At 50.5% G+C, this 27,631-nt stretch overlaps 12 protein-coding genes across 12 annotated transcripts; 7 read left to right on the forward strand and 5 right to left on the reverse strand.

The window, feature by feature from the left end:
* The first annotated feature begins 2,083 nt into the window (after nt 1–2,083).
* On the forward strand, nt 2,084–3,204 carry CC77DRAFT_564946 (SGNH hydrolase). Its single transcript, XM_018532216.1, has 3 exons — nt 2,084–2,446; nt 2,498–2,620; nt 2,669–3,204. The coding sequence occupies exons 1-3, from the start codon at nt 2,309–2,311 to the stop codon at nt 3,113–3,115; spliced, it is 708 nt and encodes a 235-aa protein (XP_018379830.1). The 5' UTR covers nt 2,084–2,308; the 3' UTR covers nt 3,116–3,204.
* An 89-nt stretch (nt 3,205–3,293) lies between these two features.
* Nucleotides 3,294–4,343, reverse strand: CC77DRAFT_1099966 (enoyl-CoA hydratase/isomeras-like protein; the record flags this gene model as incomplete). Its single annotated transcript, XM_018530036.1, has 2 exons — nt 3,993–4,343; nt 3,294–3,898 (listed from the first exon to the last, which is right to left on the reverse strand). The coding sequence occupies exons 1-2, from the start codon at nt 4,288–4,290 to the stop codon at nt 3,294–3,296; spliced, it is 903 nt and encodes a 300-aa protein (XP_018379831.1). The 5' UTR covers nt 4,291–4,343.
* Nucleotides 4,344–4,908: 565 nt separating this feature from the next.
* CC77DRAFT_975272 (hypothetical protein) lies at nt 4,909–7,545 on the reverse strand. The gene is made up of 2 exons (XM_018535918.1): nt 6,002–7,545; nt 4,909–5,952 (listed from the first exon to the last, which is right to left on the reverse strand). Exons 1-2 carry the CDS (start codon nt 7,050–7,052, stop codon nt 5,390–5,392), a joined length of 1,614 nt encoding a protein of 537 aa, XP_018379832.1. The 5' UTR covers nt 7,053–7,545; the 3' UTR covers nt 4,909–5,389.
* Nucleotides 7,546–7,904: 359 nt separating this feature from the next.
* On the reverse strand, nt 7,905–9,138 carry CC77DRAFT_1054881 (hypothetical protein; the record flags this gene model as incomplete). The annotated part of the gene is made up of 2 exons (XM_018527821.1): nt 8,188–9,138; nt 7,905–8,139 (listed from the first exon to the last, which is right to left on the reverse strand). Exons 1-2 carry the CDS (start codon nt 9,117–9,119, stop codon nt 7,905–7,907), a joined length of 1,167 nt encoding a protein of 388 aa, XP_018379833.1. The 5' UTR covers nt 9,120–9,138.
* Nucleotides 9,139–9,589: 451 nt separating this feature from the next.
* CC77DRAFT_564996 (hypothetical protein) lies at nt 9,590–11,924 on the forward strand. The gene has a single exon (XM_018532217.1). The coding sequence runs from the start codon at nt 9,822–9,824 to the stop codon at nt 11,835–11,837; it is 2,016 nt and encodes a 671-aa protein (XP_018379834.1). The 5' UTR covers nt 9,590–9,821; the 3' UTR covers nt 11,838–11,924.
* A 1,009-nt stretch (nt 11,925–12,933) lies between these two features.
* On the forward strand, nt 12,934–14,961 carry CC77DRAFT_1082646 (MFS general substrate transporter; the record flags this gene model as incomplete). The annotated part of the gene is made up of 3 exons (XM_018529366.1): nt 12,934–13,397; nt 13,448–13,841; nt 13,893–14,961. The coding sequence occupies exons 1-3, from the start codon at nt 13,262–13,264 to the stop codon at nt 14,959–14,961; spliced, it is 1,599 nt and encodes a 532-aa protein (XP_018379835.1). The 5' UTR covers nt 12,934–13,261.
* Nucleotides 14,962–15,113: 152 nt separating this feature from the next.
* Nucleotides 15,114–16,317, forward strand: CC77DRAFT_1025816 (NAD(P)-binding protein). The gene is made up of 4 exons (XM_018526144.1): nt 15,114–15,184; nt 15,239–15,803; nt 15,858–16,000; nt 16,056–16,317. The coding sequence occupies exons 2-4, from the start codon at nt 15,324–15,326 to the stop codon at nt 16,216–16,218; spliced, it is 786 nt and encodes a 261-aa protein (XP_018379836.1). The 5' UTR covers nt 15,114–15,184; nt 15,239–15,323; the 3' UTR covers nt 16,219–16,317.
* Nucleotides 16,318–16,371: 54 nt separating this feature from the next.
* On the reverse strand, nt 16,372–17,627 carry CC77DRAFT_1082650 (hypothetical protein; the record flags this gene model as incomplete). Its single annotated transcript, XM_018529367.1, has 4 exons — nt 16,372–16,731; nt 16,785–17,174; nt 17,220–17,290; nt 17,343–17,627. The coding sequence occupies 4 exons, from the start codon at nt 17,625–17,627 to the stop codon at nt 16,482–16,484; spliced, it is 996 nt and encodes a 331-aa protein (XP_018379837.1). The 3' UTR covers nt 16,372–16,481.
* A 938-nt stretch (nt 17,628–18,565) lies between these two features.
* Nucleotides 18,566–20,581, forward strand: CC77DRAFT_1082655 (nucleotide-diphospho-sugar transferase; the record flags this gene model as incomplete). The annotated part of the gene is made up of 4 exons (XM_018529368.1): nt 18,566–19,316; nt 19,371–19,459; nt 19,524–19,860; nt 19,910–20,581. 4 exons carry the CDS (start codon nt 18,566–18,568, stop codon nt 20,449–20,451), a joined length of 1,719 nt encoding a protein of 572 aa, XP_018379838.1. The 3' UTR covers nt 20,452–20,581.
* CC77DRAFT_565114 (HET-domain-containing protein) lies at nt 20,582–22,511 on the forward strand. The gene is made up of 3 exons (XM_018532218.1): nt 20,582–22,162; nt 22,209–22,240; nt 22,293–22,511. Exons 1-3 carry the CDS (start codon nt 20,711–20,713, stop codon nt 22,351–22,353), a joined length of 1,545 nt encoding a protein of 514 aa, XP_018379839.1. The 5' UTR covers nt 20,582–20,710; the 3' UTR covers nt 22,354–22,511.
* On the reverse strand, nt 22,425–24,421 carry CC77DRAFT_565144 (F-box domain-containing protein). Its single transcript, XM_018532219.1, has 2 exons — nt 24,229–24,421; nt 22,425–24,179 (listed from the first exon to the last, which is right to left on the reverse strand). Exons 1-2 carry the CDS (start codon nt 24,378–24,380, stop codon nt 22,670–22,672), a joined length of 1,662 nt encoding a protein of 553 aa, XP_018379840.1. The 5' UTR covers nt 24,381–24,421; the 3' UTR covers nt 22,425–22,669.
* On the forward strand, nt 24,317–27,591 carry CC77DRAFT_1099975 (SAE2-domain-containing protein). Its single transcript, XM_018530037.1, has 3 exons — nt 24,317–24,703; nt 24,751–24,783; nt 24,831–27,591. The coding sequence occupies exons 1-3, from the start codon at nt 24,604–24,606 to the stop codon at nt 27,209–27,211; spliced, it is 2,514 nt and encodes an 837-aa protein (XP_018379841.1). The 5' UTR covers nt 24,317–24,603; the 3' UTR covers nt 27,212–27,591.
* Nucleotides 27,592–27,631: the final 40 nt, after the last annotated feature.

The raw sequence follows: 27,631 nt of genomic DNA on the forward strand, positions 1-27,631 counted from the left end.
GTCATGTCAAGAGAAGGTCCGATACTGCCGCGGAACGGGTCGCCGGTTCACTCGCATCTCAGCGGACTCTACTCCGCACCAGCCGCGCCTTGCTTCCTAGGGCGCGAAACGCGTGGTGAATTTGGCATTCTACGTCAAGGTGCATCGGAGCCCCTTTGCGCTAAGATCGGGGATCTGCATACCTAGGTAGAGAAGGACCGGAGAATCTGGGGAACCACAGCACTGGGTATGTCGTGCCTCAATGCTGAGATTACTTATCTCACATGGAAATAACGATATTGGTGACGCGATTGGTGCAGCAAGATAGGCTCCAAATGGCCGCACGACACTATCTCGGTATGTACCGAGTGAATCTGCTCATGTGTCAGTATCCTCCGGCTTAGTCTTGCCAGTGACTGTCGTAGCAGGACGAACTTGGTCTACATACCTATTACCTCAGTTCAGATACAACCTTGCCGACCGACTGTCATGGAAACGATTTATTCAACTTCCAGACCACGGGACTGTTTCAAGGTTCGCGTGCAGTCCCGTAGCGGGATGCTGATATCACCTATCGATATATTAATAGACCTACAGTTCCAATCCAGTCGAAGACTGCTTTAGAAGGCCATCGTTACTCACTCCAGATGATCCTTCGAGCTGCTTGCATAAGCCTCCGCAAGGTTCAGGTTCGAACGCGATTAGATTGCAGATCTTCCGTGCTGTCGTACGACAATTTAGGTCGAAGCGTTAAGCGTTCTGCGAACATTGTCGAAGCTTCTATCCGCGTCGCCTATGTCAAACCTTCGCCTCGTTAGCTAAACTCTATTCTGAGCGTATCGCGTATCGTCCAACATGTCCTAACATTGCGATCTGCATCACTAGAATGTATCTAGAAGGCACAGACGTCGACGCATAGCTGGTTGAGAGGCTGAGTACACCGTAACTAGATGTGTGTAGCGACGTGGTATTGCCAGACACACACACATCGGGTACAAGCGATTCTGTGTGATTCATATGCGCAAGTGCTGAACTCTGCAGTCATGCTAATGCCCTACATTCGCTCTATTTGTCCAACAATTCTGATAATACAGTTTTCGTCCAAGCCCGATAGCCTTCGTGATGCCTTCGAATGTGGTGCAGAGAAGTTGCCAGCACGATCCTACCACTGGATGTGTTTGGGGATCAATTCGCCATGAGCAGGAGACTGCAATACGTATGAGTTACTCCGTGGGGCTTAGGACCTTCTATCGCGTTACTGCGATGAAAGTGCAAACAAGCTGCTATCCAATGAAGGTCTGGTAGAGCTGTGCGCGGTTGCAATTCTAGAGGTATCGCGTCTTTAGGACAGACATCAGGTATACCAACATTTGTCGTCTTGGGATCAAAACGCGCGGCAACCTGTGGGTTGTTGACGTGGGTTCGTCGGGTTCCCTAGTAATCGATTCCGTGCAGCGGGCGGGGAGTTGCGGGCCCCCGTTCTCGGGCCTCGAATCTCCCCGAGCTGCCGCATTCCATCTCCCATTTCCTCATCCCGCACTTCTCGAACCTCGACTTCATCAGAACCGAAAGCCGCGCAATCAGAAGCGCATCGATCTTTTTCATGTGCTTCAACATATGGTCTTGCAGGTGTTGACCCAGACGGGCTCGGAGTAATTGACCACACTAGCACCTTTGCCTGCCTTCGCGTCACTTCCAATGTGAATTTCGTGCGCCGACCTCGAACAGCAAACGCAGGCTCCTAATGCAAGGAAAGAGAGAGCTATGTACGACCTAGAGTGAGCCTGTCCGCACTGGCTATCCTGCAACCTGAAAATAAAGTAGCTAACCACTATGGGCACGGACTTGGGAGAGCCGCATTTATTGCTTTACAAATGACACTTGCCCTCGTGTGCCTAGCCACCGAACGCACGCAGAAAGATGCAACGAAACAGCGACTTGTACTAAGTCTAATGTGCAACTACTTAAGCACAAAAAAGCTAACTGTTGGATCCACAAGGAAAGTGTAGATTGTCGCATTGCTTGGCGCGTCATGTATAGATGAAATCGCTGCTCTTGGGGCTCTGTCCACAATAACGACCAGACCCCGTGACGAGATAACTTGAGCATCGTCGTAGACGGCACTGACCATTCTAAAGCGCTTTTTCGAGGGCCCTCATCTGGACGGAACAACTCAGTTCTGTAATAGATTAGGCTACATCCTCCCGTATACACAGAATATACACCATGGAACATACATAAGTCGCACTACGCGGTGTGCGACATTGCGATTCACGATACTCACCATTCTTCACTCGAAGGAAATTGCCCAGCCTACAATTCAGCAGCCATGCACATCACTTTCGCCTCAACCTTCCTGGCTGTGCTCTCTGTGACAGCCATAGTGGTAGCAGCTCCAACGGAGCTTGCAAGTCGTCAATCTACGGTGCGGATCATGGCTCTTGGTGATTCCATCACCGGTAGCCCAGTACGTACTCGGTCTTCGACCACCATCAGCTCGTTATTGACAGTAGTCTAGGGCTGTTGGCGGGCTTATCTTTGGCAGAAGCTTCAACAAGCCGGCATCAAGAACACCGACTTCGTAGGCACGTTGGCCGGCCAGGGCTGTGGCTTCCAATACGATGGCGAGAACGAGGGACATGTAAGACTCCAACTCCTTCTTTGTGCGACGATTGGCTCACAGTTACAGGGTGGTTTTCTAGCGGTAAACATCGCGAACCAGAACCAACTACCGGGTTGGCTTTCGTCCACTAAACCCGACATCGTTATGATGCATCTCGGTACGAACGACGTTTGGAGCAACCGCTCGCTCCAAGAAATCACCACCGCATTCAGCAAGCTCGTAGACCAAATGCGCGCTTCGAAACCTACCATGAAAATCCTCGCCGCGAAGATCATCCCAATGAATCCGTCCAACTGCGCCGAATGTGGGCCACGCGTCGTAGCTCTGAACAACGTGATCCAGACGTGGGCAGCAAGTAAGACGACTACAAACAGCCCTATAACGGTTGTGGATACATGGACTGGATTCAACACTAATACAATGACTGGCGATGGTGTTCACCCGAATGATACAGGCAACAAGAAGCTGGCCGAGACTTGGTTTCAGCCGTTGGCGGACGCTATTAGAGCTTGATAAGCACGACAAGAATTTAGTGCGCACTTGACGAGCTACATTGGCTAGCTTCCGTGTGCTGCTACAATACATGACTTATCGGCCCACTGCATGAAGAACAACACACATCCATAAGTGAACGACGGTCTATCACTGTATCCTCCTACATGTAATGCTAATCCCCCGTCTGTCGAGGTTCTCAAGACGCACTTAGATTATATAGCAAAGGTACACTCTCACCCAGGTATAGCTCAACATCAGTAGCCGAAAGATTTTGCGTTAACTCTAAGAAATCTCCTAAGAGTTTCTGTGTTTCTGGTCGCCCCGCACTCTCCGAGAACGCATTGGAGTCAGCTAGAGTGTTCGCGATCGGCGGTCTACTTGCCACATTGATAGCGTTCTTATTCAGCCCGATGGCCCTAGTAGAATAAAGTGTCAAAACCTTGAGCATATCGTCGATATATGCCTTCATCTCGCGCTCGCTGTCAAAAGCCTTGTTGATCCAGCCCATACGCTCAGCATCTTCTGCCAGAATGTCCTTGCCAGTGAGAATGTATTCCATTGCGCGTCCACGACCGATCAACCGCGGAAGGTACTGGGGCGCTCCGCCACCAGGGAGGTAGCCAGTGGCGATCTCGGGCTGTCCGAAACGTGAGTGCGATTTTACGGCGAATCGCATATCGAGGGAGAGGAGAAATTCGTTTCCGGCTCCACGGGCTACACCGTTGACTGCACCAATTGTCACTTGCGGGAGATTGGTCAGGCTGTAGAAGAGCTCGACGGATCTTTGGGAGATGGTCGGGTCTACGTTTGTTAGCATTGTCCAAGAGATGGAGAACTTGTAGCGGAAGATGGAGGATATAGCTGAACGGAGGCACTGCTTATGAGGGGCACTTACCGAGCGGCTGGCTCAGCACATCGAGATGGGCTAAGAAGTACTTTGGCACATCGCTCGTGAACAGAATGGCTTTCGTCTCGGTGTCATTTTGCAACCTCTGTACGATGTCCGTCAGTCCTTTCAAGGCATCCTCACCCCAGACGTTGATTTCTGAGTCAGGATTATTGAAAGCGATATGTAGAACACCTTGTCTGGACTGGTCGATCCGTAGGCCTCGGTAGTTAGGTAGTGTGAGGGCAGCAGTGGTTGAAATAAGTAGCAAGGTGGCCCATGTAGGGAGACCTTGATGAAGCATCATGGCGAAGTATGAACGTGTGTTTATCTCCACGATGGAGGACTATTGTTAGTCGCTTGGCTGTTTTGTTGTGATTGATTTAGCGACGTCTACGCGATGAACCGCCCTTCTTGTACTCGTCCGAACGAACGGAAGTATTCTGTGGATTCATAACATCATCTCATGGTACTGCGAGGTTCGTAGTTGATGAGTGACTCACAACTACCGGATTACCAACGCCGCTAGCGATGGCATAATCTCCTGCAAATGAGGAGGAAACCGTTCAAACGGATTTTTGGAGATGAATGGCGTGATTTCCGAGCGACGTCTCGTCCTTGTGTCGCACTTGGAACCAGTAATAGTTGGTATGATTAGAATATGATGAGTATCAAGTTTGATTCCGGATCACAAAATACTAAACAGCAATCGTCGAGACTTCTTGGCGATGTAATCACCAAGTTCTAGATCCACTGTACCTCCTTAGGGCCTTGCATGGTGTAATTACTCATCAAGAGAATTGAGCTCAGTCATAACAGACGGCTCGTAGCTCAGACATGTATGATCACCCAACAATTATCAAGCTTCATGGGTCGCGGGGTCAGATATCACCCCAATTGATTGATTGGCGGAATCCTGGAGAGCGTATATTCAAGATTATCTACTACATGGGAGCTATGGGAGGTATAGGCCTCCTACGGTGAATTTGAGAGTATCGACCTTGCGATGTGACGAACAGCTCCGAGTTCAAGGCGTTCAGGTACACGTCGTAGTAACTGGATTTCGGTAAGTGCTGCAGTTCCACATTCGCCACGACTTGACGGTGTAGACGCTTGAGTGTTTCGCAGGCCCTAAAACTGCTAAAAGGCATCATGCGGTTGTCGATATTACGACCAGCAAGCAGCTCTGCTATCTCCATGGCTACTCCGGCAACGGTGCTGATCGCTGAATCATTTGCTAGGAATACAGTAGCGAGGACAGTTGAGAGAGTCAGTCCAACCGAGTGAGCTATTTGCACAATTGAGCTCAGAGAAATTATCACAGGATCTCGTAGGAATTGAAGTCAGTATCTTGTCGGCACTAGCTATGTAGTAGACTGTATTAAGATGGCGATGAACTCTTGGAGTTATCGAAACTGAGCATATTTGAAGTGCGCCGGGGTCAGAACAGGCTGTAGTTCGCCACATGCGTATAGTCCCATCATCATGCCAGTGAAAGGCTGACCAACGGGCGGATTGCGTGTCATGACCTGAGTATCGATGTCGCCTAGCCATGTCCACTCTGTCTTCTGCTGCGGACCATCGTCGGCTTGCCGGTATCCGAATCGGTAGCTTGTGGCAGTGCTATCGATGACAAGCTTCACCTCGCCCTTCTCTGAGATAACATGCTCTACAATTTCCATGTCCGGTCGCGTAAGCTTAACCACGCGTTGCTGTCGACCATCGCGATCTGTGAGCGCGATACCAATGCTGGCGTAGCAAGTATGATTCCACCATAACACTGTTCCTGCCTCAACGCGCGGCACATCAGGCTGGAAATCTATTTGAGTCTCCCACACCACCGGCCAATGTCTTTGCTTCCGCAAGAACAGCGTTGGACATGTGGGCATCGATAGCGTGTAGGGACTACCATTTAAAGTAAGGTAATCGTGTCGCGCTGTCATTGAGTAGTCTTTCCTCACAGGTGTATCTACGTATGCGTTAGTAGTGTTTCTCAGAGCAGCTTCTGAGATGCTCACTCTTCCGATACCACCCAAGACCAAGTCTAACACCACTGAAGTTGTCTTTCCAAGCCTTGTCCTCATCAAGCATGTACTTGTTTGGTCCGCTCATTTGCAAGGCGACTGGCCTTCCCTCGTTGAATATCGGCCAGTTGTTCTCCCAGCGAATCGGAAGTAGCATGGACTCGCGTCCGAAAACTGACGTTCGCCATTCAGCACCTTCCTTCTTCGGCCGTACGCCTAAGCACATGGCCCACCATTGGCCTTGGGTATCCTCAACAATATCACAATGACCAGTGTTCTGGATCTCATCGTCTGTTGTGTTGCGCCAAAGTGGGTTATGTGGTGCTTGTTCCCACGGTCCGAAAGGGCTCTCGCGACTCCGGCTCACATATTCGCAGTGCCCTGATTCAGTACCTCCTTCCGCCGTGAAGAGATAGTAATAGCCGTTCAGTTTGAAGAGATGCGAGCCTTCTGCGATACCTGACTTAGACTCCCGGATCATCTTTGGCGTGGATTTCAAGGTGCCCGAAGCAAGGTCAATGGTAGACACGTGTATGGCAAAGTCTTTCAGTTTCGAATCCGAGGAGCGATCAACCTTCCGGTAAGTCGAAGAGAGATACACCTGACCGTCGTCGTCCCAGAAAAGGTCAAAGTCGAAACCAACCTGATCAAAATACACCGGGTCAGACCACGAGCTCTCGTTCCAGATATTGGTGGTTTTGACATAAAAGCCACGTGGCCATACACGATCATCGTTCTGCGGTCTGTATCGGTCGAAAGAGTTGGTAATGATGTAGAAAGTGCCCTTATGGTACCGAATGGTTGTTGCCCAGACACCACCTCCTGGCTCCGGGGTTCTGATATCGAGTTGAGACTTGCGCGTGAGTGCGTGGCCGATTAGTTTCCATTTGATAAGATCTTTGCTGTGATATATGGGCGCTCCGGGGAAGTATTCAAAGGATGAGGTAACGCAGAAGTAGTCGTCACCAACGCGGATGACAGATGGGTCTGGGTTAAAGCCTGTGAGGACTGGGTTGGCGAAAGTGCTCATGGTGGAAGTGGCCATTTCTTTTTTGGTCTCGAGAGTTTCAACGTGGGATGAGGCTCAAGATATTGAGTACTCAGGCTGATCTCGATGCGGCTCCAGTCTTCCGTTACGCGCCATATGCCGCGCAACCTGTTGGGCCCAGGCTGCTGTTGCCACGGCTGCAGCATGTTGACGGCCGTGCAGTTGCGGCTCAAATCGCATGCGAGTACGATGACGAGTTTTTCCTCGAATCACAAAATTTGCGGGTGTATCTCATGATGTTCCGGATCCTCGGGGTAGCTGTGGATCGTGAGAAAGGCTCGGGGTAGATGGATGAATGAGGGGTAAGCTTGGCGGGCTAGAGGCATTCCTTCACGGGCGAACGTCGGTAAACCTCGGGCATCTCAACAGAAACAACACACATCCATCCCGCGACTCAAGCGAAAATCCAAGATGCACCCCCACTATCTCACACAAGCTTCAGAATGAGGATTTCTTTCTTTCCACGGAAGAAGGCGGGCTAAGAACGCGTTGTGCAGTGCTGGAAGCCTACCGTCGTGCTCGCGACGCGTCGAGACAACACTACATTCGGCTGCTCATGCCAGAGACGAAACAAGTATGTCACGTGTCGCATTAAAGCTCCCAGCGTGCGTTCGGTACTCGCACAAGCTGCATCTCGACAACGCGAGCGCCACATAACCAGATCTGGCGTGGGGCTGGCCGCATATCGCTCGAGCTTGTCTCAACGTCACTGGCACTGAAGTTCTCGTTGGTACTATGTCACGTATTGCGGATCATAACCATTTGGCAGCAACTTGGTTACGTCAACGTACGGTGAAGATTGTGATCTTTGCCGACAGTCGTGCTAGCAGTAAAGCGAAGAGAATAACATCAGTAAGTAACCGCCATACCCCCAGGAAGTTCCGTCAGCCAGTCGCCACTCACACCAACATCCTCAACCGCCTGCTGTGGCTTCTTGCACTTCATCGAGTCTTGTGCAGACTGGATCTTGAGCACTTGACAATTAGCATTGGCACATTTGCCGCTGGGCAAAGCATCCATGGCCTTCTGTAGCGAGTCACCCTTCCAGCCGAAGAGGTAGTCGCCGTGTTGGCCGTAACCTGTACTGTTGCAAGTTAATCGCCGTTGTAAAAGCATAAGGGAGAGCACTCACCCGTCACCAAAGCTGTACACAAACGGCTGCTTTCCAGCACCGTACCAGGCGTTGTTCTTGTACCGTGCGGTATCCCACATGATCTCGTACATTACTTGTGGGATGGCCACGGGATGCGTACTAGGGCAGTTTGGAGTACCCAGACCACCGCTGTTCGAGTACGCGACGTGGCTCTTGTGATCTGGGGAATCGAGGTTCTTGCCGTCCCAGCAAGAAGGGAAGATGATAGTCGCTCTAATTCCACCAGGACAGTACTTGTTGGGCAGCTCCGCAGTGTCCTTTGCATCACACGGCGCAAAGCCTTCACCATTTTGCAAGCATCTGTGGCAGATGCTTGCCTTGTTGGGCTTCTTGGCCATGGGATCGCCCGCAATCATGCGAAACCCTGGCTTGAAGGCTGTCATCTTATTGTTCTTGGCAGAGTACGGCATGTAGTATACCGTCATACCGCCATCCTGTTGGAGCCCTACGTTGGCGAATTGTGGCACACGCTGGAAAGTACCGTTCTCGGGGGATTTGAAGTACAGCGAGGCAGTCCAGTAGTTGCTGAAGTCCTCGCTATACGTGCAGGATGTACAGGTTGAACGAGTTGGAGGATCAAAGACGCCGGGCTCCATCTGCAACACGTTAGTGAATGTCTGGCTGACGAGGCAGGCAGGTCGTACAGTAAGGTTGAAGGAATTTCCTCCGATGATCTGATGCGTGTGTGGTGAGGGTCGTTGACCAGGATTCACCAGCGGATCAGCTCTCTCGACGGTGAGTTGCGAACATGCAAAACGGAGCATATTCTGTGCAGCGACGCTTTGCGTCAACAGAGCGCCGGCGGCGATGGTGGACCAAATCATGGCAACAATAATATTTCGAATTACTGGAGAGTTGCGAGAAACACCAAGTCGATGGTTCGACCGCTTTTTAAGCCAAGCAGCAGACATGACAGCAAGTGTACACTGGTGGCTACTATCATCCAATATATTGGAGTGTGACAGTGACAATACCTCTTTTCTTGCTCATGCCAATGAGAACGCCGAGAAGTCTGTAGTCGCACATCTTGTGACGTTCATTCAGCAACAAACCTGTGGCGATCTCCCGACTTGATCATTTGGATGAAGGCTTTAATTAACATCGAGTGTCGGCAGTTGCAACGATAGTACCGAAGGCAAATCACGACAAGCTTTTCGCTTCTTAAATTACCGACAGGCTTGTTTTGGTCCCAACCGATCATGGTATCAGCGTAGTATTGATTGCTGTAACCATCGGCATGTATAGAATATCGGAGGATGAGTTCCAAGCCGAGGTGTACCGGGAGATGATTTTGGAAATTCACCGAGGAGACGGCACCTAAGTAGGCAACAAGAGTGATCGTCTTGCTCTACGACGGCCATCAGCCTGCACATTTTCATGATAAAAAGTCTCAAAAACTACAATGAGCTTGGTCGTATGGTGCCCTCGGCCGATGTTGCTGCTAATCCGGCTATGGCTGCCGGATTGGGCATTTTGCGGGGTGAACCGAGGATCTCCTCATCAGCCTGGATATCCGAGAATCTGGGATATATCTCAGTCACGCGTACAGACATCGTGTGTTTTTCCAATTCAACGTTCAGTTTTCCAAAGTCATTGGTGTCGCATATGCCAGCATGATGCAACAGCCATTCTCTGCTTCCTCCTCAACCGCTGGCTTCTTCCAAGCTCTTCCGGTACTACCACCACAATACACCAATCTATCTTCCCTTCCAGAAGCTCTCCAGTCTCGATATCCGGACTCTCTGCAGGCCTCGGACGATAAGGTCGTCGTGCGAATATTGGATCTCTACTTACCACAAAATGCAACGGAAGCAACCAAGCATGTACACCATCTAGCACGTCTAGCGTTGAAGCCATCTATCTTGAAGTATGCCACGGACGCGGAGACGAAACATCCGGTACTACGGCCACTCTCTACATTCGGTGCAGAGAACAAGATTGATCCTTTGTGGACGACGTCTGGGTGGCAGAAGCTGAAAGAGGTTGGATACCAAGAGGGGGTGGTCTCGGTGGCTTACGACAAAGCCCATATCACCTTCAACAGGCGTGTGCAACAATTTGTCGGAAATCATGTATGGAGCTCGACTGGTACCATGACCGGGTGCCCTCAAAGCATGACTGATGGCGCTGCGACACTGTTAGACAAGCACAAGAATGATTCTGATGGGGATCAATCAGGACGAGGCGAAGTACTAAGAGAAGCGTACGATCGACTTTGCAGTCGCGACCCGGATGTGGCTTGGACAAGTGGGCAATGGATGACGGAGCGATCCGGTGGCAGTGATGTATCCGGCACAGAAACATTTGCTGCACGTATGACATCGCAGGAACTGGCTGAAGATAGAAAGATGGGAAGAGACCGTGATGCAGTCGGTATGCAACTAGGCCCTTGGAGGATACATGGCTTCAAGTGGTTCAGCAGCGCAACAGACTCTGAGATGGCTGTACTTCTTGCACGTACAGACAAAGGTGGCTTGTCGGCATTCTACATACCCATGCGTCGAAGGGTGGGTACTCAATCGCTGGGTTCCGATTCTATGAATGAAGAAGTGCAGCCTCAAACTGAGCTCAATGGTGTTCGCATCCAGCGTCTGAAGGATAAGCTAGGAACTAAGTCACTGCCAACTGCCGAGCTCGAACTGAATGGTGCGCGTGGATGGCTCATCGGTACTGAAGGCCAAGGCGTCAAGGAAATATCCGCTATCCTCAATATCACGCGATTGCACACTGCAGGGGGCAGCGTTGCGAACTGGGGACGTGGTTTGGCTATTTGCCGTGCCTATAGCAAGGTACGCAAAGTTCGTGGTGAATTACTCCAGGCCAACCCTGCACATCTGGCGTGGATGGCTGGAGAGACGGTCGGATACTGGGCTAATACGCACTTCACGTACCTCGGTGTTGCCCTGCAAGGCGCTCTGGAACAAGATTGGGACAAAATGGTTGCAAACACGAAAGCAGCGAGGTTGATACCAAATAACAAGACTACGGTAGCGGCTTTGTTGAGATTGCTGCTGCCTGCGATGAAAGCCCAAGTCAGTGTGGCATCCGTTCATGGGCTACGGCAGTGTATGGAATGCCTCGGCGGTGTCGGATACTGCGAGAACAACGAAGACGGCGGCTTGATGAACATTGCGAAGATTTACCGCGATAATCTCGTCAATCCGATATGGGAAGGTACCGTCAGCGTTATGGCTGAGGACGTCGTTCGAGTGCTTACTGACAAGCGGTTGGGCGATGGTGATATCTTGAACAACGTGTTCGCGCCATGGATCAAAGACTTGCTCGACCAATGTTCGTCTACCTTTCATGATCAGGTTCCAATCGTCGAGGATATACTTCAGGCTCTCAACAAACTTGTCCATGATGCGCAGAAAGAAGAGCTCCTATACCACGGACGAGAAATTCTCGAACACCTCATGGTAATCGTTAGTGCTGCCGTGTTGATGTACGATGCGCAAGCCAACCCAGATGCTGTTGCACGAGAGATTGCAGTACGATGGATTCGCATGAATGCACACTCTCCGCAAAAACACGCACGCTCTCAGGATTGGAAGAGTTTGTCATGCATGGACAAGCGTATCTTTCTTGGAACGCCGGTCATCGATTTGGGAGTTTCAGCAAAACTCTAAGTCAAGAGCAATTTCGAAGGAAGTGAAAAGACATGGAAAATGGCTTTACGACATCTGGCCATCCGTGATACCCTGTCAAAATCAGATAGGGCTTCGAAGTGATTGCGAAGTAACTTTGGCCAATACTTGCTTTGTGTAACTATTTGAAGTTGCTACTTCGTTCTGGATTAGCAATGTGCCGGATGTCGCGGCAAAACTTGCCCTCGTGGTTCGTTCGGGGTGTTTTCAATTATCATGGCTTCCCATCTGATCACGCAGTCATTCTGGGGACACCTGCACTGTCTTACATCCCTCAAAAACCTCTAGACATAGACGAAGAAGCCTATACCTCCTTGCTAAACATCGCATGTATATGGCTGGTACGTATCGTCGTTCTGAGAGGAACGCTTCATGACAACTTGAACGGAAAGTTCCGTTTTCCAGAAAACGAATCAATCTCAGTCGATAGTGTCGCGCGAATTTCAGACTTGACGAAAAACAGTTATAGTCGAGAAGTTCAAGGTTGAATAAAGAATGACAAGTCGCTTCGCCAAGTGAGGCTACGGGAGTCCGTCAGCGCGCCTCCCCGCATTCTCCGATGCGACCTCCCGAATGGTGCCCGCCACCACCACAATGGGTCTCCACTCTCAATGCCGAAAACAGTAAAGCTTCACATTTGCCACATTTTCGAAGATACATTTAGTAAGAGGTAGGAAGAGGAGGTTTGCGACGCGCCACGCCTTATCGTGCTGTTTGAGAGCAAATTCTGTGGAGAAGGGAGAAGAACAAGGCCCTTGAATCTGTAAAGAGGAGTGCAAGCCAGAGAGGAAAGCTCAACACTCGTCAGAACAGTCGCCCATGGTCCGGCTGCAGCTAGGGTCATTATGCACTATGCACGAGCTTATTGATAGGGCTCTAGGGCATCAGCCTTGTACCTCACATCATGCAGGTTGTGGGATCGGCGGGTTGAGAAACTATACAGGGGACCTTTCCTAAAGTCCTCCCGACTCCATGCATGCGTTTGATAGCGTTGATAGCATCTGCCGGCCAACCATTGACCAGCCGAAGCTTTGCCAATGCCCGTTGAGCAAGGATTCAAGAGTACACTACGGAAGTGCGAACAGACCCAGTCGCCTCGACTTGCCCATAATCGTTCATTTCACTACATTATCATTCGCTGATCTAGCTAGATTTTGCAGTAGCTGACACATCTGGTGCGTAGGGAGAATCAATCTTGACTGCTGATCGCGCATGAAGTGATATCTCACCGCATTGGGATCAATGCCGAGCGGTGCCTCCTCCGCGGTCTACCAGGCATTGATGAACCATAGACCGCGAATACGCCGAGTGCTTACAGGACTATAAGATGGCATCCTCGCTGCAGGTTCATGCTGGACTGCTCAACATCTAAGTAAACAATTTGCGACGAGTAAAGCAGCTTCAAGATGGCGACTGACCACAGCAACGTTGAGCTCATACCTGGCACGGAGATCGTCCAGGACAGCTCAGCACAGAAGACATTGATACCCACGCCCTCTTCTGATCCCCGCGACCCTTTGAACTGGACCCGGAAATGGAAGCGTACGTTGTTCCTTACCACAGGGTTTAGAATCCGCTTACAGCTTTCTCAGTCATGGTAATGGCCTCGCAATGGCTCTTCACTTGGATCTCCGTCACTGGTGCTCTGTCCATTGCGCCCATGTTCCCTCTCTTGGGTGCGCAGTTTCATCTCAACAACAACCAGTTGGCTATGCTGACTGGTATCACCGTCATCACACTCGGTTTCGCCAACTTCATCATCGTGCCGCTCTCCAACATTTTTGGTAGACGCGCTGTCAGCCTGGTATTCTCGGTACTGATTCTGTTGTCATGTGTGTGGCAGGCATTGGCAACCAGTCATAGCAGTCTGCTGGCGGCGCGTGCCGTAAACGGTCTGGTCTGTGCGACGAGCGAAAGTATCCCTGTGCAGATGATTGCGGACGTCTTCTACCAGCACGAGAGAGGCCTCTGGACCGGAGTTTATTTGTGAGTAATGCCTGCTCCACGCCATTGTACAGTATTTAATATGTCATGTAGCACTGGCTACTTCATGGGAGCCTTCCTTGGTCCAATCATGGCGGGATCTATGGCAGCCCACTATGGGTGGCAGTCATTCTTCTGGCTAGAAACAGCATTGTCCGGTGTTTCCATTATCCTCATCGCACTCACCTTTCCTGAGACAAAGTACCATCGCGGTAATGCGACGTTCATCATTCAGACTGGTAGCGACAACGTCAGCAGCGACGGCCAGAGCAACCTTGAGAAGCAGACGACGCAGGCTGGGATTCAAGACTCCGAACGAAATTCGCTAGAGACACCCATTGCCGTGCAAGGGCGCCCCTCACGTGCGCAGTTCATGCCGTTCATGAAGCCAGATGCTCGGTGGAAGATGTTTGTTGTGCGCGACACTTGGACGCCGATCAAAGTCTTCTTCAACCCAATCATCCTATGGGCAGGGCTGATGCTTGCTGGACCAGCTGATATCCTCCTCTTCTTCAACCTCACAGAGTCGCCAGTGCTCGCCGCACCACCTTACCTTTTCAAGCCAGACCAAGTCGGCTACACAAACTTCGCATTCGCAGTAGGTGCACTGTTTGGTCTGGCGACGGCAGGTCCATACTCCGACTGGGTATCTGCTCGCGCAGCGCGTAAGAACGGCGGTGTACGCGAAGCGGAGATGCGACTGCCCGCATTGTTCATCTACATGATCATTACCATGCTCTCGATAATCCTCGGTGGCGTCGCATACCAGCAACAATGGGCATGGGGTCATATCGTCGTTTGGGGCTATGGGTTCGCCGGCCTTAGTGTCACAACCGTGCCCACCATCGCCATCGCATACGCGATCGACTGCTACAAACCTATCTCCGGTGAGATTATGGTTGTCGCGACAGTCTGCAAAAACTTCATCGGTTTCTCGTATAGTTACTGGGTTTTTGATCTTGCCCACGAGAGCAAGAATGGGTGGATCACCCCCGCCATGGTCATTTTCGCTTGTGCGATGGGGCCTGCACTGTTCGTCTTCCCACTGTACTTTGGGTTAGGCAAGAGAATCAGGCAATGGACGAAGGATAGCGATGTCCATCGCATGGAAGAAGTAATCTAGATTGTCAGTGGTGATGGACGCGTTGACGCGTCGGGATCGGCTCCGTAGCTCTTTTTGTTCGTGCCAAGGATGATGTTGCGCGATCGCTGTCTTAGGATAGCATAATATACCCAGTTTTCTTGTCCTCGAACTCTTCCCTATCTAATACGTACATTCCAGTCTTCGTGGTCGAAGAGCTCGATGGTGAAGATGAAGCATCGTCCAAGTGGATACATTCTAGATGGTACTGTCAAAAGTGGGTCCCAGAATTTACGCTAACCGTTGACGTCATTCCAAGTTTTCCACCAGCGGGCATCGCCAATTAGTCTGAATCATCGATCAATCCGCATCCATACGTCAATCAATATTACTCGCATCTAAACATGTCCATTTCTAGCCTCCAAGACAAAGTCGCGATAATCACCGGTTGCAGCTCCGGTATCGGCCTAGCAACTACACGTTTGTTCCTCGAACGAGGCGCTTCAGTGTTCGGAATAGACATCGGCGAACAGCCGCAGAAGCTCGCTGAAGACTACTCAACATTCACCTTCTATAAGACTGATCTTACCGAGTCGCAAGCTGCTGAGCATGCTGTAGCGAAGTGCGTCGGCAAACACAACCGCATCGATGTCCTGGTCAATTGCGCGGGCGTGAGCGATGGTTGGAGCAGCGCCGACACGATTCACGAAGAAGAGTGGGAGAGGGTCATGTCTATCAACCTGACAGTGCCTATTCGCATGATGAAGGCTGTATTGCCGGCGATGAAGGAACAAAAGGGTGGTTCTATCGTCAACGTTGGAAGTAAAGCAGGAACTTCGGGGGCGAGTGCTGGTATTGCGTACACTGCAAGCAAACATGGTCTGGTACGTACAAACCCCCGGCCGCAACACCATACAATAGTATTGACAGCGCGATAGGTGGGTGCTACAAAAAACGTTGCCTGGCGATTCCATAAGGAAGGCATTCGATGCAATGGCGTGCTGCCTGGCGGCGTTGCAACCAACATCGCATCATCAGTGCAGATGCAGCACTTTGATTCTGCTGGCTTCAATGCTTTCTTGTAAGTCTTAAGCTAAATTGAATGTGTTCTGCTTTGCGCTTACTTATACAAACAGCCCTATTGTGCAAATGCACGTATCGAAAGACAGCGAGGGAACGCCGGTTCCTTACATTGGAGTGGATAACGTGGCGCGTGGCATTGCTTTTCTGGCTTCAGAAGAGTCGACGATGATTAATGGGGCAATGATACCGATTGATAATGCGTGGTCCACTATATAACATAAGGTTTCTACAGTAATACAGTAGCTGCATCAGTAAGTTAAAGCCGGCTTTATGATATCATACCGGTGCTAAGACACCACAATTTATTCGTCAAGTAAAATTTCCGTGGTATCAAATGTGTGGATGTCTCTAGGTTCTGAACCTTTCGCCTTGTACTGCTTCAAACCATCGCGAACTTATCTCCGACTCAGATAGTGGCTGTTTGGGGCGATCGTTTTGCTTCCCAAGCTCCTCGCCGATATACTGACGCACAGACAGCTCTATGTCCTAAGGTTCTTCGTTAGAATTCGTTCTCTACGTGTCAAGCTCCTACTTTCCTTGCTAAAAAGCTCATGAGGTGTCTCTTTTTCCAAATGCGGACTACTCGAAGAATGTTTCTCTGGTGACCCAGCTGCCTTATAGTCGTGGAAAAGCCCCGGTGTCAAAGAAATGCAATTCAAGACGGTTTGACAGGACAGCGCCAACGCATTATCGTACTGCGCAACAGTGGACTTCAACCCTATTTGGTAGCTGTTGGAGTAGTGAGATAAAGATATATATCTTGCGCTGGCTACAAGACTTACAGGATCTTCTTTGCTCCGTGGTAGCTGACTGCATACGCAAATGTTCCTAGTGGGAAGTCGCTTCGATGAACTCCTCGGCTTTGTGGCGGAAATTGAGACGTGCTTCTTGAATAGAAGTCTGTAAGGGAGTCGGGAAGGGTGGGATCATGAAAGGTGGTCAATCCTGGGTCGGTAGGGTCGAAGGTTTCACCGTAGTGGCCGAGCCATAGAACACTCGTGGGAGTTAGCCATGTTCGCTTGTGAAACCACTCTAGCAATACATACTCCCAACTTTGTAGCCGTTTCTGACCAAGGTTGCTCCATAAACGTGACATTTGCTCTTGCAAACGCACGTCCCAATCTATGTCATCTTCCATAATCAGTGCGGTTGAAAGACGATCTTCAACAACGCTTTGGACAGTCAGCTACTGACATCAATTGAAGACCTTCACTCACGTCCTGATAACATTGAGGTGGCTTCTCCAGCTTCCGCGTGTGCCATTACTTGCTTCGTTTTTCGAACGTCCCTTGGATGTTTTGAGCAAGACACTTGTGATCCGTAGTGTAGAAGGACCTTACATATACCAGGGCTACTTCTTCGACTTCTTCTCCTTTCACAGCCCTTGAAAAGTCAAGCTTCATGTCTGTGGCCGCTGCCATCAGTTCCAATGCATCTCTTCGATCAGTTCGGAATGGCAGATTGATGACAAAGATCTTTTCAAATCCAAGTGTTTGATTCACATCACGACTATGCCCTACTTTATAGCGAGATGACGAGTACTGGGATTTGTAGGATGTCGAAAAGAGCGCGCAAGCCCATAAGGCACAAAGGAGCATAAAGAAGATTCCAAGTTTGAGGTGCATTTTCAATGATTGGTAGCTCAATAAGAACCGCAACTGCATACAGGAAGTACAAAGTGTTCAAGAAATACACCAAAACTATGAGCAAAAGATTGTCATTAAACAGCGTTGTGCCCAGCTTCTAGTACTAAATCGTCCATTAAGTCAATAAAACCTCAGATTGCTGAAGGAGATACATCCTACCAGAAAGTACCAATCAGGTCTTGGCGAGATTACGGATGTATGATTATCACGATCAGCGGCTGACGATTATGTGGGTCTGTAAGGTTTACATTTATTGGATATGGAAGTTCCGTTAGGCGGATGGTCACGGGAATAGTAATCGGGTCGTGGATCAGATCAACTGTTTCCACGTTCACTACATAGAAGTCCCGAAGTCGTTCCGCTCGGGGCTCTTGCGCGCCCAACAACAGCGGAAGCGTTTCATAGATTCATTCCGCCTGGTTTGAATCACTGATTGTGGCTTACCGCCTTATCTGCAGCCTCGTAAGGGGTATGCCATCCAACCTGAAACAGACCTATAATTTCGAATATCCCAAACTTCCTTACCCTTACATTCTCACTTCCATCGGTGAATCAGGCTTCCAAACCACTCTTTTCGTCTTCAACTTCAACACCAACTACCGTATTCTTTAAGAACATGCGCATCCCTGTTTTGAGGCCAACTAAACCTTCGCAAGCGAGTTTCTTGAACTGCGACGAGGCTCATGCTACATGTTACCAAATTTTGGCTACAGATGCAAAGTATGAGGATCTCTTCACCTTGACTGAGAAGGAAAAGAAAGTACTCCGGTTCATGCCATTGGCGACGCTATTGCCAATTGTTGTGAGCTTCTACTATTGGTGGATGCAATACCACTATCTGTCAGCTTCAGACGGTGCTCCTCCAAGTAAAGTCTTGATAGCCCAACGTGGCTATGTAATCCTGGATATGATCACCAATGGTACTTAGACCCTCCATCTCCCCCAAATGTGCAAAGCCAACCTTCGTAGTGCCCGAATATGTGAAGAAGATACTGGACGCTTCAGCAGTTGCAAAGGGCACCTGGAGACCTCGATTACGTCTGGTGGGCAACGATGTCCCGTCAGTCGATATCGCGATAGTATGCTGCAACGAAGACCTGTCCGTGATACTCGATACGGTGAGAGCCGCTTTGAACACAGATTGGCCGAGTGACAGGATCCGTATCATTGTCTCAGACGACGGGGCTCAAAAGAGTGTTGCAAGGGGTGTGCAACGCCTACAAGAGCAGTACCCCAACAGTCACCTCTTCTACACGGCACGTCAGAGGACTCCTGCAAACAGTCACAAAGCAGGTAATCTCAACCACGTACTCGAGTACACGGCAAGACTTCCAGGAGGCCAGGCACCATTCATTGCGGGATTAGATGCCGACATGATCCCTGCGAGACACTGGCTGAGAGCACAATTACCACATCTGCTCGGGGATCCAAAGATGGCATTTACCTGTCCACCATCTTGCTTTTATAACGTTCCTATGGATGATCCCCTGTCGCAGTCGCTCTTCGTCTTCCACAAGTTCGAAGAGACGATCAAGGATGGAGCAGGCATCGCGTGGTGCACTGGATCTGGTTGGGTCATGCGACGGACAGCCCTGGCCGAGATAGGCGGCTTCCCTTCGCAATCACTAACTGAGGATATTCTTTGTGGCAATCTCCTCATTGGCAGAGGTAGGCAAAGCTACTTGTGCTGAATCTAGCAAGTCCTAACTAATCCATCCGTAGATTGGCGGTCAGCATACGTGAAAGAAGAGCTACAGTGGGGTCTTGTACCAGAAACATATAGTGCACATATTCGGCAACGTACGCGATGGGTATGTAGACTGCTGTGCAACTCTCAAGCTTGTCATTGAATGCTGACTTTGAGCGATTTGATAGAGCACCGGCGGCTTTCAGGCAGGTCTAATCATGAAGCTGGGTCTCTATGGAGATCTTTCGGGCGGTCTTACCGGCTGGCAGCGAGCGTACACTTTTTGGTATCTTGTTCACAACGCGACAGCCATACTGAAAACGCTGGATGTCATAAAAACTCTGGTGATGCTTCTGGCTGGTTGGCCTGTCGTCATGTATACAGGAACAGAGCAATTAATCGCCCTTGTTCGAGTTGCATCTGCAGTTCACGCTTTGCTCTTTGTACGCCAATGCTTGATGGCCTATGTTTGCGGTTATGGAGCTAGCTGCCGTGAGCTACTTTGCGCACATTTCCTAAATCCATGTAAGCTGGTCCTGGAGCGTACTTGATAACAAGACTGACATCTGTATAGACTATGCGGTCAACCATTGCAAGACGTTCTTGCTACCCAAATGGCTCGGAGGGTATCCCAACGCTTTCTTCGCCAAGTTCCGTTCAACGGGAAGCTTGCCCGACGAACTTCATGAAAGAAGCCGTTTGCGCAGGGCTTCTCTGAGGGAGCGTTTAAGGTCAATTATGATCAAAGACGGTGGAAGTTTCCACTTGTGCATCGCTTTGGCGTTAGTTGCGGGGATCATGAGCAACCTCAAAACGGCCTCGAATCTTCACGGTCTAGCTTCAAGGGACGCGTTCCTTTACCTTCTTCCACGGGTACTATGGGTGACTACTCTCTGGCCTACGTATACTGTGGCTTTCTTCCAGCCGTTTTACTACGCCATTTGTCCTCCAACAATGCCTGACCGGGAGCTTTTGCTTCACCGTGATGCTGCAGGTGTTGCTTATCCCACCCAGCGGGCCAAAAACCCAAAATCTCCAGTTAGAGGACTGGGAATCGAACTAGTCAACACTGTCTCTGAGCTCTGGGCGATAGTTTTGCTCCTCTGGTTCTGGTAACTCACGAACAATACCGTAGTGGGCAAATGTGGTAACAGTGAAGGCGTGGCGCACGACTATTACTTTTAGATAGAGAGAAAATTAATTGCTTCTTTGGTCTTCACTACGCACTGCCACGACTGCGCCACAAACCCCACTCTCTTGGCTTCTGCCTTACCTGTCTCATCATGACATCTCCTTTCTCTCCACACAACCACTTTCTTAGCGATGCTGTTTCGAAGCTCACACCCATAATCATTTTGCGAAATACACGACGAACATGGCAGGTTCCAGCGCCGCTTTCGTTCATGAGCCGATCAATCAGGCTGTTCAGGAAATCAGGCTGATATCCATCATTCCCGAAATAACAGGACCAATCAGGTGCAACCTCATACATGTGAACCTCCAGTCCAACCCTACTCCCGAATACCGCGCTCTCTCTTATGTTTGGGGTCCTCCATCGCCTGTTCAGGAGATCCAAGTCAACGGTCACCGCTTTCTCGTACGGCAGAATCTTTACGACTTTATCTACGCCTTTAGGGAACGTCTATACAAGTTTCGAGGTGGTAATGGCTACGAAGATGAGGTTCAGTGGTTGTGGATAGACCAGGTATGTATCAACCAGGCGTTGACTGGAGAGCGCAACCATCAGGTCAAGATGATGTCCGACATCTATCGAAGAGCGACCTACGTCTACGTCTGGCTAGGCAAGTCTGATGGTAGTACGGAAGCAGTTATGAGAGCGTTGAAATCTAGCTACAGACGCTATCATGATTCTGAATCCTTGACCAAAAGATCGAAGACGTCCAGCAAAATGAGTAGGGACGGGACTTCGACGCAAGCCGAAGATTCGATTTGGACATCCGCGCTAAGGTCCGCGCTAAGGCACTTCTTCGGCAATCCATATTGGTTGAGGTTATGGATCGTTCAAGAGATCATGCTAGCAAGATACATTCGCGTCATATGTGGCGAGACACTGCTTCCATGGGACGAACTGAAACGCTTTTGCTCTTCAACGCTAACAAAGGTCTACTTGAATGGAAATGTCTACTTGGATGACGTTGTGCCGTCACAAGTCAAGTGGCTTACAGATCATGCCTTGTCAGCCAGGCACTACAGCTATGCAGAATTGCTTCTGACGTTCAGTGCGAGCCAGTGTCAAAACCCTCAAGATAGAGTATTTGGACTACAAGGCCTGATACCGGACGCTGAACGGGCTGAGATCGACTACGGACAGCCAGCGAATCAGATCTTTCCTGAGACCGCCAGAGCATTCGTTCGCAGTGCAAATTCCATGCCTCAACCCCCATTCAAAAGGAGTCTCGGAAGTTTAGACTACAAAAAAGCGAAGGAGACCTTTTTCAGCGATGCTACTGTTATCCTGATGCAAGAACATGAGTACGGTCTACGCCTCCATCTTGTGCATGTTTTGATGACTCTGGGAGACAATATGGACATGTCTTGTTCTGAACGGCCTGATGCGAAGGAGATGGTATTGGCTTTAGAAGCGATCCGAGCGATGTGGCAGAAAGTGGTATGGCACTGCGAACGTATGTCATATGACGACTTTATGTTTGGCTGGAGAAGGAAGCATGGAGCTCGCGCTCCACCAAATCCATCGAGAACCGACCTCATTGAACTTATCCGCCTCGAACAAACAATCGAGAACCTGTATGATAATCTCCGGTCTATCGTTAAGGAGTTGGTATCGAACATGCTCTATGGCACCGAGGTAAGAACGCACGCTTAACACAACAAGACCACGCTAAGTTTCACAGCGACCGTTATACATGCTGTACTTAAATATGCCGTATGTTGAGCCCCTACCCTATCTTGCACAAAACATTCTGACCTGCGAACAGTCGTATAGAAGGCGGATTTGTTGGAAGATTGTCCCAGGCTATACGCCTCAAGCCCCGGTAGCACTGGAGGCAACATCTCCATTCTCACTATACTATTGCCTGGGCGAGATTCCTTATCACAGGAGTATTGATTGTCTTGGTGAGTCGGAGTCGGAGTGAGGACCCGTACCAACTTCGGCTCGGCAGGATGTGTACCGTGGTCACAGCAGCCTCGCCAAGTCCACGCCAATCACATAGGTCCGACTATATATGTACATCGTCTTCTGAAAGACCGAGATGAGGTCGAAGGGTCGGTGTGCAATAAGGGGATGTACATCAGCACCGGAGTCAGGACACTATGAGGGTATATTACAACGCCTCGCATTCTATACGGCTTGTCACGTAAAGTCGTATACCACCAAAGCTTGACTACCTTCGCTCTTCTCTCGCAGCACAATCACATTCTGCTCGTCAAAACCAACCCAACCGCGACTAACAGAAGAGTCATCGAACCCCTGGTCTAGGGCGAATCGCAAGCCTACTTGCTGCCCTGATTCATCGTCCTGTGTATGATGCTCCTCACTGGCTTTGGATGGCTGCACACGAACACTCAAATGTCCGTTTCTTGAGCGCCTACGGTTTGCCGAAGAAGTCATGCCACCCTCCAAATCCCATACCCGGAGCTCGTCTCCTCTTCTACTCACGGACACGGCCTTTCCGCGCATGCCAACATGAGCACCAGATATTGAGGATGTATGGCCCCAGAGACGGTTGCCGGAGCTTATCGAAAGTGCCTGCGATGTGGACCGGACGAGGTAGAGCGATAATGTGTTGTCGGGATGTGCGACGAGCAGATACGGGTGGGAATACGACATGGAGGTGGGTTTCGATCGACTCGGCCCGCTCGGTACAGACGCTTCCCTTGCGCTGTTGGATGAAGGCGATGGCGGCAGCCTGTCAGACGAGGTCGAGCGATATGCAGAAAGTGTGAAGGAGTGCTCGTCTGCCGCAGTAGCTAATCGTGACTCGATCAAATCGCCCTTGTGTGACAGTATCAGTTCTTGCACGCCAACCGTCCAGCCAGATAGATAAGTGGGCAAGGAGTATGCGATGGCGGCGGTCATGCTCGTTGCTGTTGTTCGTAGCGAGAGCGATACGGGTGGCCATGCTGTGTTGGAGCGTAGGGAGTATAGGAGTTTGGGTGCGTCTAAAAGGCCAGTGGTGCCTGGTATGCTCTCGAAGGCGTATAGTGAGAGTAGGTGGTCTTCAGTCATGGTAACGAGGTAAGGCGATGAGTATGCGAGAGCCGATAGCATTCCGTTGGTCGATGGCGGATGGGTAAAGACATTCGTAAACGTCTTTCGGCTCGTCCTTTGGTCTATTCTGAGAGCGTATATGGAGAAGGAGCCATCCTCGAAGCCTACAACGACTCGTTCTTTATCGTCGCCCGTGTTGTTAGCGTCTGTAGCCATGGAGGTTGGCAATCGAGCTGTATCTGTATCACCAGACAGTTCGGAAGACGCCAGCAATTCCCTGTCATTCTTCGAATCCCACGCTCGGAGGCCTGACATGGAATCGGCAGCGTAGATGATGCTGTTGGACATCATGACTAGCAGCGGCGGATCTGGAGGCCTTTCGGCGACCACGATCTCGCTGACGGCGCATTGTCCCTGAGTCCAATTATGCCGTAGCCGATATTGTTGCTTCCAGTTGGTTTGTGTACCATCCTTGACCAGATAGCCGTCGTCTAACCATTTGGACAGGCGGGAGGAGTAGTGTAGCCGATTAGGGTTCGCAGGGCCCTTGATGCCCGGGATGCGCGACGCTCTCGGCAGGACGAATGTGCGGTAGTAGGCGGCTTTCCATAGTTCCGAGTCGACAGAAAGGCGGCTGAACTTCTTCGATACCCTATTACAGTCAGCACATGTCGCGACTCGGGGGAAAGGGCTGTACCAACCTTTGGCATACTAATAGCGAGGGTACTGGCACGAATGACAATACGCGCACGAGAAGTTCTTCGCTGAGCTTTGATAGTCGATCGGGATTCAGGAGCCGCTGTACTTTGGCTGTATGTTCGCCATCATCTTCCCCATCGCGCGCGCGCTTCATAGTACCTAGCGAAGGGCTGCCGTCTCGGCGGCGAATGCGCCTCGGGACATCATGTCTTATCGTTATCGCTCAATGTCCGAGCGTCAGCCCGTGACTTCGCGTTCCACTAGCGCGTGACTTTCGCCATTGCCGCCTAACACTACAATCACTGCCACGACCCATCCCAACATCGAATCGCTCCTTGCCGCATCTCTCATTTGATGCATCGTCGGCCTGATCAGACATGGCAGACTTTTCAGCCTGGGTAGAGCAGAATAAAGGGCTCTGGACACGCGTGTACGATGAGGTCATTCAACCTGATCTGGAGAAAGAGTGGAAGAAGAGTTCGTATGTCCAGTCGATGCCTTGGCAATCGCTAACTGCATATCAGGGGAAGACAATCATAAGAAGGAGTTAGAGCAGAGTACGCGTTTTAATCCAACTCTGTCGACGCGTATTAACCATGTGTAGAGGAAGAGAACCAGCAGATACTATTCGAACATCTAAACGATGAGATTTTGAAAACTGCCCATCTTGTCAAGGAGAATGCGCAACTCAAGGAACAGCTCGAATCTGCCGGTCAGACCTACCAGGATGCTTCTAGGATTGGCGCCTCAGGTGCGTCCGAGGAAGAGTATCGCCACCTCGTCGCCGAGAATGAACAGTTGAAGCAACAACTCAAGGCGCTTGAAGACACAGCTACTCTGTCGCCAGACCATGAGACTTCCAAGGAAGTAAGAACGAACGCCTCCGAAGAAGAGCATCATGACCTTGCCGAGCGATTTAGCGAATTGACCAAAAAGTACCGTGATATGTCTCATAAAATCAAGTACCTAGAGAGGAAGAACGCTACTGTCATGCAGAAGAACAAGGATATGAAAGAAAACGTGCGCGCATGGCAAGAGTACGCGGATAGACAATTTGGAAAGCAAAAGGCAAAGAGTGAGGCTAGAGAGGATGGCAAGTCTAACGTGGCTGCTGTTCACCTTCTTCCTGAGGACCGACCTCACATGCCCTCCAGTCCAGGCTCTGCAGCCACTATCCGCACGCCTGGATCATTCGTCAACCCGGATCGCTCTTCTCCTGCTGCTTCGACTTTGTTTCCGCGTTCAGTCGTGGGAACGACAAATCGGTTGGCCTCCTCGACGACGGCTGGTGGAGAAGATGCCCAGAGTCCGACCACGACCATCACTCCAAAGGCTAGCATTCGGCTGGAAGATGCCCAGCAACATCAGCATCAACATGACGATGGCACCGGCCTCGGTGTCTCATCACACATTCAGCGCATAATATCTGACCACGAAGGCCACCGTTCAGCGATCCCAAGCTCTAGTCAGACAACCGTAGATGAACCCGAACAGTCAAGAAGCATATTCGAACCGGCCGTGGACGCAGATGATGACGACGTTCCCCAGTTCGTTTCTGAGCGATCGCTAAAACGAAAACGAGAGCAGCCATCAAAATCAAGGTTCGAGATATACGCAGATCACTCCTCAGATGGCACGCCGGTAAAGCCTCATCGAGTGAAGGAAGAGCCGCAGAGTAGTCCACCAGTTTCCATTTCGATGGTGGCTCGGACTGAGACGATGGATCTTGACGATCCTGCGCCCCATGGACTCAAAACGCCGCGCCAACCTCGAACGCGACTCTTATATGACGATGATGCTGCAAAAACACCTCGTCAGCATAGGCCCGACAGCGCACCGCTAACGCAGGCCATCAAGAATGAGAACCTGGATAATACTGATCTGCTTGGTCTCTACTGTGAGACGGATGATCCTCAAGTTGTTAGAGGCATCCAACCAAGGGCTATCAGTGAGCCGGTTGAACCAACTCAAGTAGAGGATGCCGCGTTGAGGTCTCTTGATCCTAACGTAGTGAGCAGTGCTTCGGAGGAACCTCCAAACAAGCGCTCAAGACAAGCCCAAGCGTATCATCAAGCCAAACATAACTTTTTGGCAGAGTCGGACGAATCACCGCCTCCGATGAACCATGATTCGCCGAGATTGCCACCTAGCACAGCTCGAGCGCAGATGAATCAGAGACTACAAGCATTGAAGAACCTCCAGACACCAGACAAGACTTCACCGAAGACACCCAAGTCAGGATCGGTGAAAATCAAGACTGAGCAAGTGGCAACCCCACCCGCAAGCTCGTCACGGCCCACCTATACACCCTCCAGCAGTAGAAGATCACGTAACTCAAAGTCGAAAACGCGCACGACGCCTCGCGAAGATCTGACGCCAGAAGGTCCTTTATGGACTATGAGAGCTCCTGAGACGCGTACCAGTGCACGAAGGAACCGCGTACCGCCACCAAAAGAGAAAGAGCAATGTCTCCGCGATAAACCAGTGAGTGCGCTTAGCGTCAAGGACTTCAAGCCAAACCCAGAATACAACCAAGGCTACAGCTACGCATTCTCAGAGACTGTACGCAAGCGAGGCGATCGCATGTGCCTCCCTGGCTGCACCAACCCGCAATGCTGTGGCTCCACCTTCCGAACTTTTGCCCAAGTCCAAGCACCGCTTAGCTCGTCGCAAGAGGAGGAACTGCTCGAGGATTACCTCGGCGATGCATACAGCACCATGCAGCTTACGCAGATGTCGTCTGAAGAACGACAAGAGCTTGTCCTGCAAGCCCGGACCAAAAAATTGGCCAAGGAGTCGGGCAAGCATCGTGAGGCGTATGAGCGACGAAGAACACCGCCGGGCTTCTGGAGAGTCGACTTCCCGACCACGCAGGAACAGCAGGAGGATAGGGAGCGTGCCATGGAGCAGGATAAAGCAATTGTGCAAGAGCGCTGGTTGGAAGCGCATAGAAGGGGTGGGAAGTGGATCTTTAGAGATGAATAGGTTGGGGGGCCTGAGGTGCTTTCTTCGCGCGTCACGAGATATGTTGCTTCACGTTCGATAACAATCATAGGTACTACCACGTACCATGGTGTTATTCATATTTGTTTTTTGTACGTGGGGCTATCGAGGTCTTTCCTTGTCCAATCTGCTTACACAACAAAATCTCTTCTCTACGCATCTTCCCTCCCGAGGAAAAGACATCTGCGGTATGCGTGACGAGTGGAGAGCCCGGGTGTTGGAATTGTTGTTGGAAAACACGATGGATCATCACAAGGGTTCTATTAGCGTACACTAGACAGTGACGAGTGTTGTTTGTACGGGACGCTGTGCTGTATCTTCCGAGGTATACTTGGGTGCCAACATATCGATTGGATTGTTCCTACTAATATTCAAAGCTTGATAACAACTATTTACAATGAA

The sequence above is a fragment of the Alternaria alternata genome (assembly GCF_001642055.1).
Source record: "Alternaria alternata strain SRC1lrK2f unplaced genomic scaffold CC77scaffold_32, whole genome shotgun sequence".
Lineage (NCBI taxonomy): Eukaryota > Fungi > Ascomycota > Dothideomycetes > Pleosporales > Pleosporaceae > Alternaria > Alternaria alternata.

Coding starts and splice junctions, on each gene's coding strand:
- CC77DRAFT_564946 (XM_018532216.1), top strand. CDS start 2,309: ATGCACATCACTTTCGCCTCAACCTTCCTGGCTGTGCTCTCTGTGACA. Junction 2,447..2,497: donor ATTCCATCACCGGTAGCCCA/GTACGTACTCGG, acceptor ACAGTAGTCTAG/GGCTGTTGGCGGGCTTATCT. Junction 2,621..2,668: donor ATGGCGAGAACGAGGGACAT/GTAAGACTCCAA, acceptor TCACAGTTACAG/GGTGGTTTTCTAGCGGTAAA.
- CC77DRAFT_975272 (XM_018535918.1), bottom strand. CDS start 7,052: ATGGCCACTTCCACCATGAGCACTTTCGCCAACCCAGTCCTCACAGGC. Junction 5,953..6,001: donor TCTTGGGTGGTATCGGAAGA/GTGAGCATCTCA, acceptor ACGCATACGTAG/ATACACCTGTGAGGAAAGAC.
- CC77DRAFT_564996 (XM_018532217.1), top strand. CDS start 9,822: ATGATGCAACAGCCATTCTCTGCTTCCTCCTCAACCGCTGGCTTCTTC.
- CC77DRAFT_1025816 (XM_018526144.1), top strand. CDS start 15,324: ATGTCCATTTCTAGCCTCCAAGACAAAGTCGCGATAATCACCGGTTGC. Junction 15,804..15,857: donor CTGCAAGCAAACATGGTCTG/GTACGTACAAAC, acceptor ACAGCGCGATAG/GTGGGTGCTACAAAAAACGT. Junction 16,001..16,055: donor GCTGGCTTCAATGCTTTCTT/GTAAGTCTTAAG, acceptor TTATACAAACAG/CCCTATTGTGCAAATGCACG.
- CC77DRAFT_565114 (XM_018532218.1), top strand. CDS start 20,711: ATGGCAGGTTCCAGCGCCGCTTTCGTTCATGAGCCGATCAATCAGGCT. Junction 22,163..22,208: donor ACATGCTCTATGGCACCGAG/GTAAGAACGCAC, acceptor TAAGTTTCACAG/CGACCGTTATACATGCTGTA. Junction 22,241..22,292: donor ATGCTGTACTTAAATATGCC/GTATGTTGAGCC, acceptor ACCTGCGAACAG/TCGTATAGAAGGCGGATTTG.
- CC77DRAFT_565144 (XM_018532219.1), bottom strand. CDS start 24,380: ATGAAGCGCGCGCGCGATGGGGAAGATGATGGCGAACATACAGCCAAA. Junction 24,180..24,228: donor TCGCTATTAGTATGCCAAAG/GTTGGTACAGCC, acceptor TGACTGTAATAG/GGTATCGAAGAAGTTCAGCC.
- CC77DRAFT_1099975 (XM_018530037.1), top strand. CDS start 24,604: ATGGCAGACTTTTCAGCCTGGGTAGAGCAGAATAAAGGGCTCTGGACA. Junction 24,704..24,750: donor GGAGAAAGAGTGGAAGAAGA/GTTCGTATGTCC, acceptor ACTGCATATCAG/GGGAAGACAATCATAAGAAG. Junction 24,784..24,830: donor TAAGAAGGAGTTAGAGCAGA/GTACGCGTTTTA, acceptor AACCATGTGTAG/AGGAAGAGAACCAGCAGATA.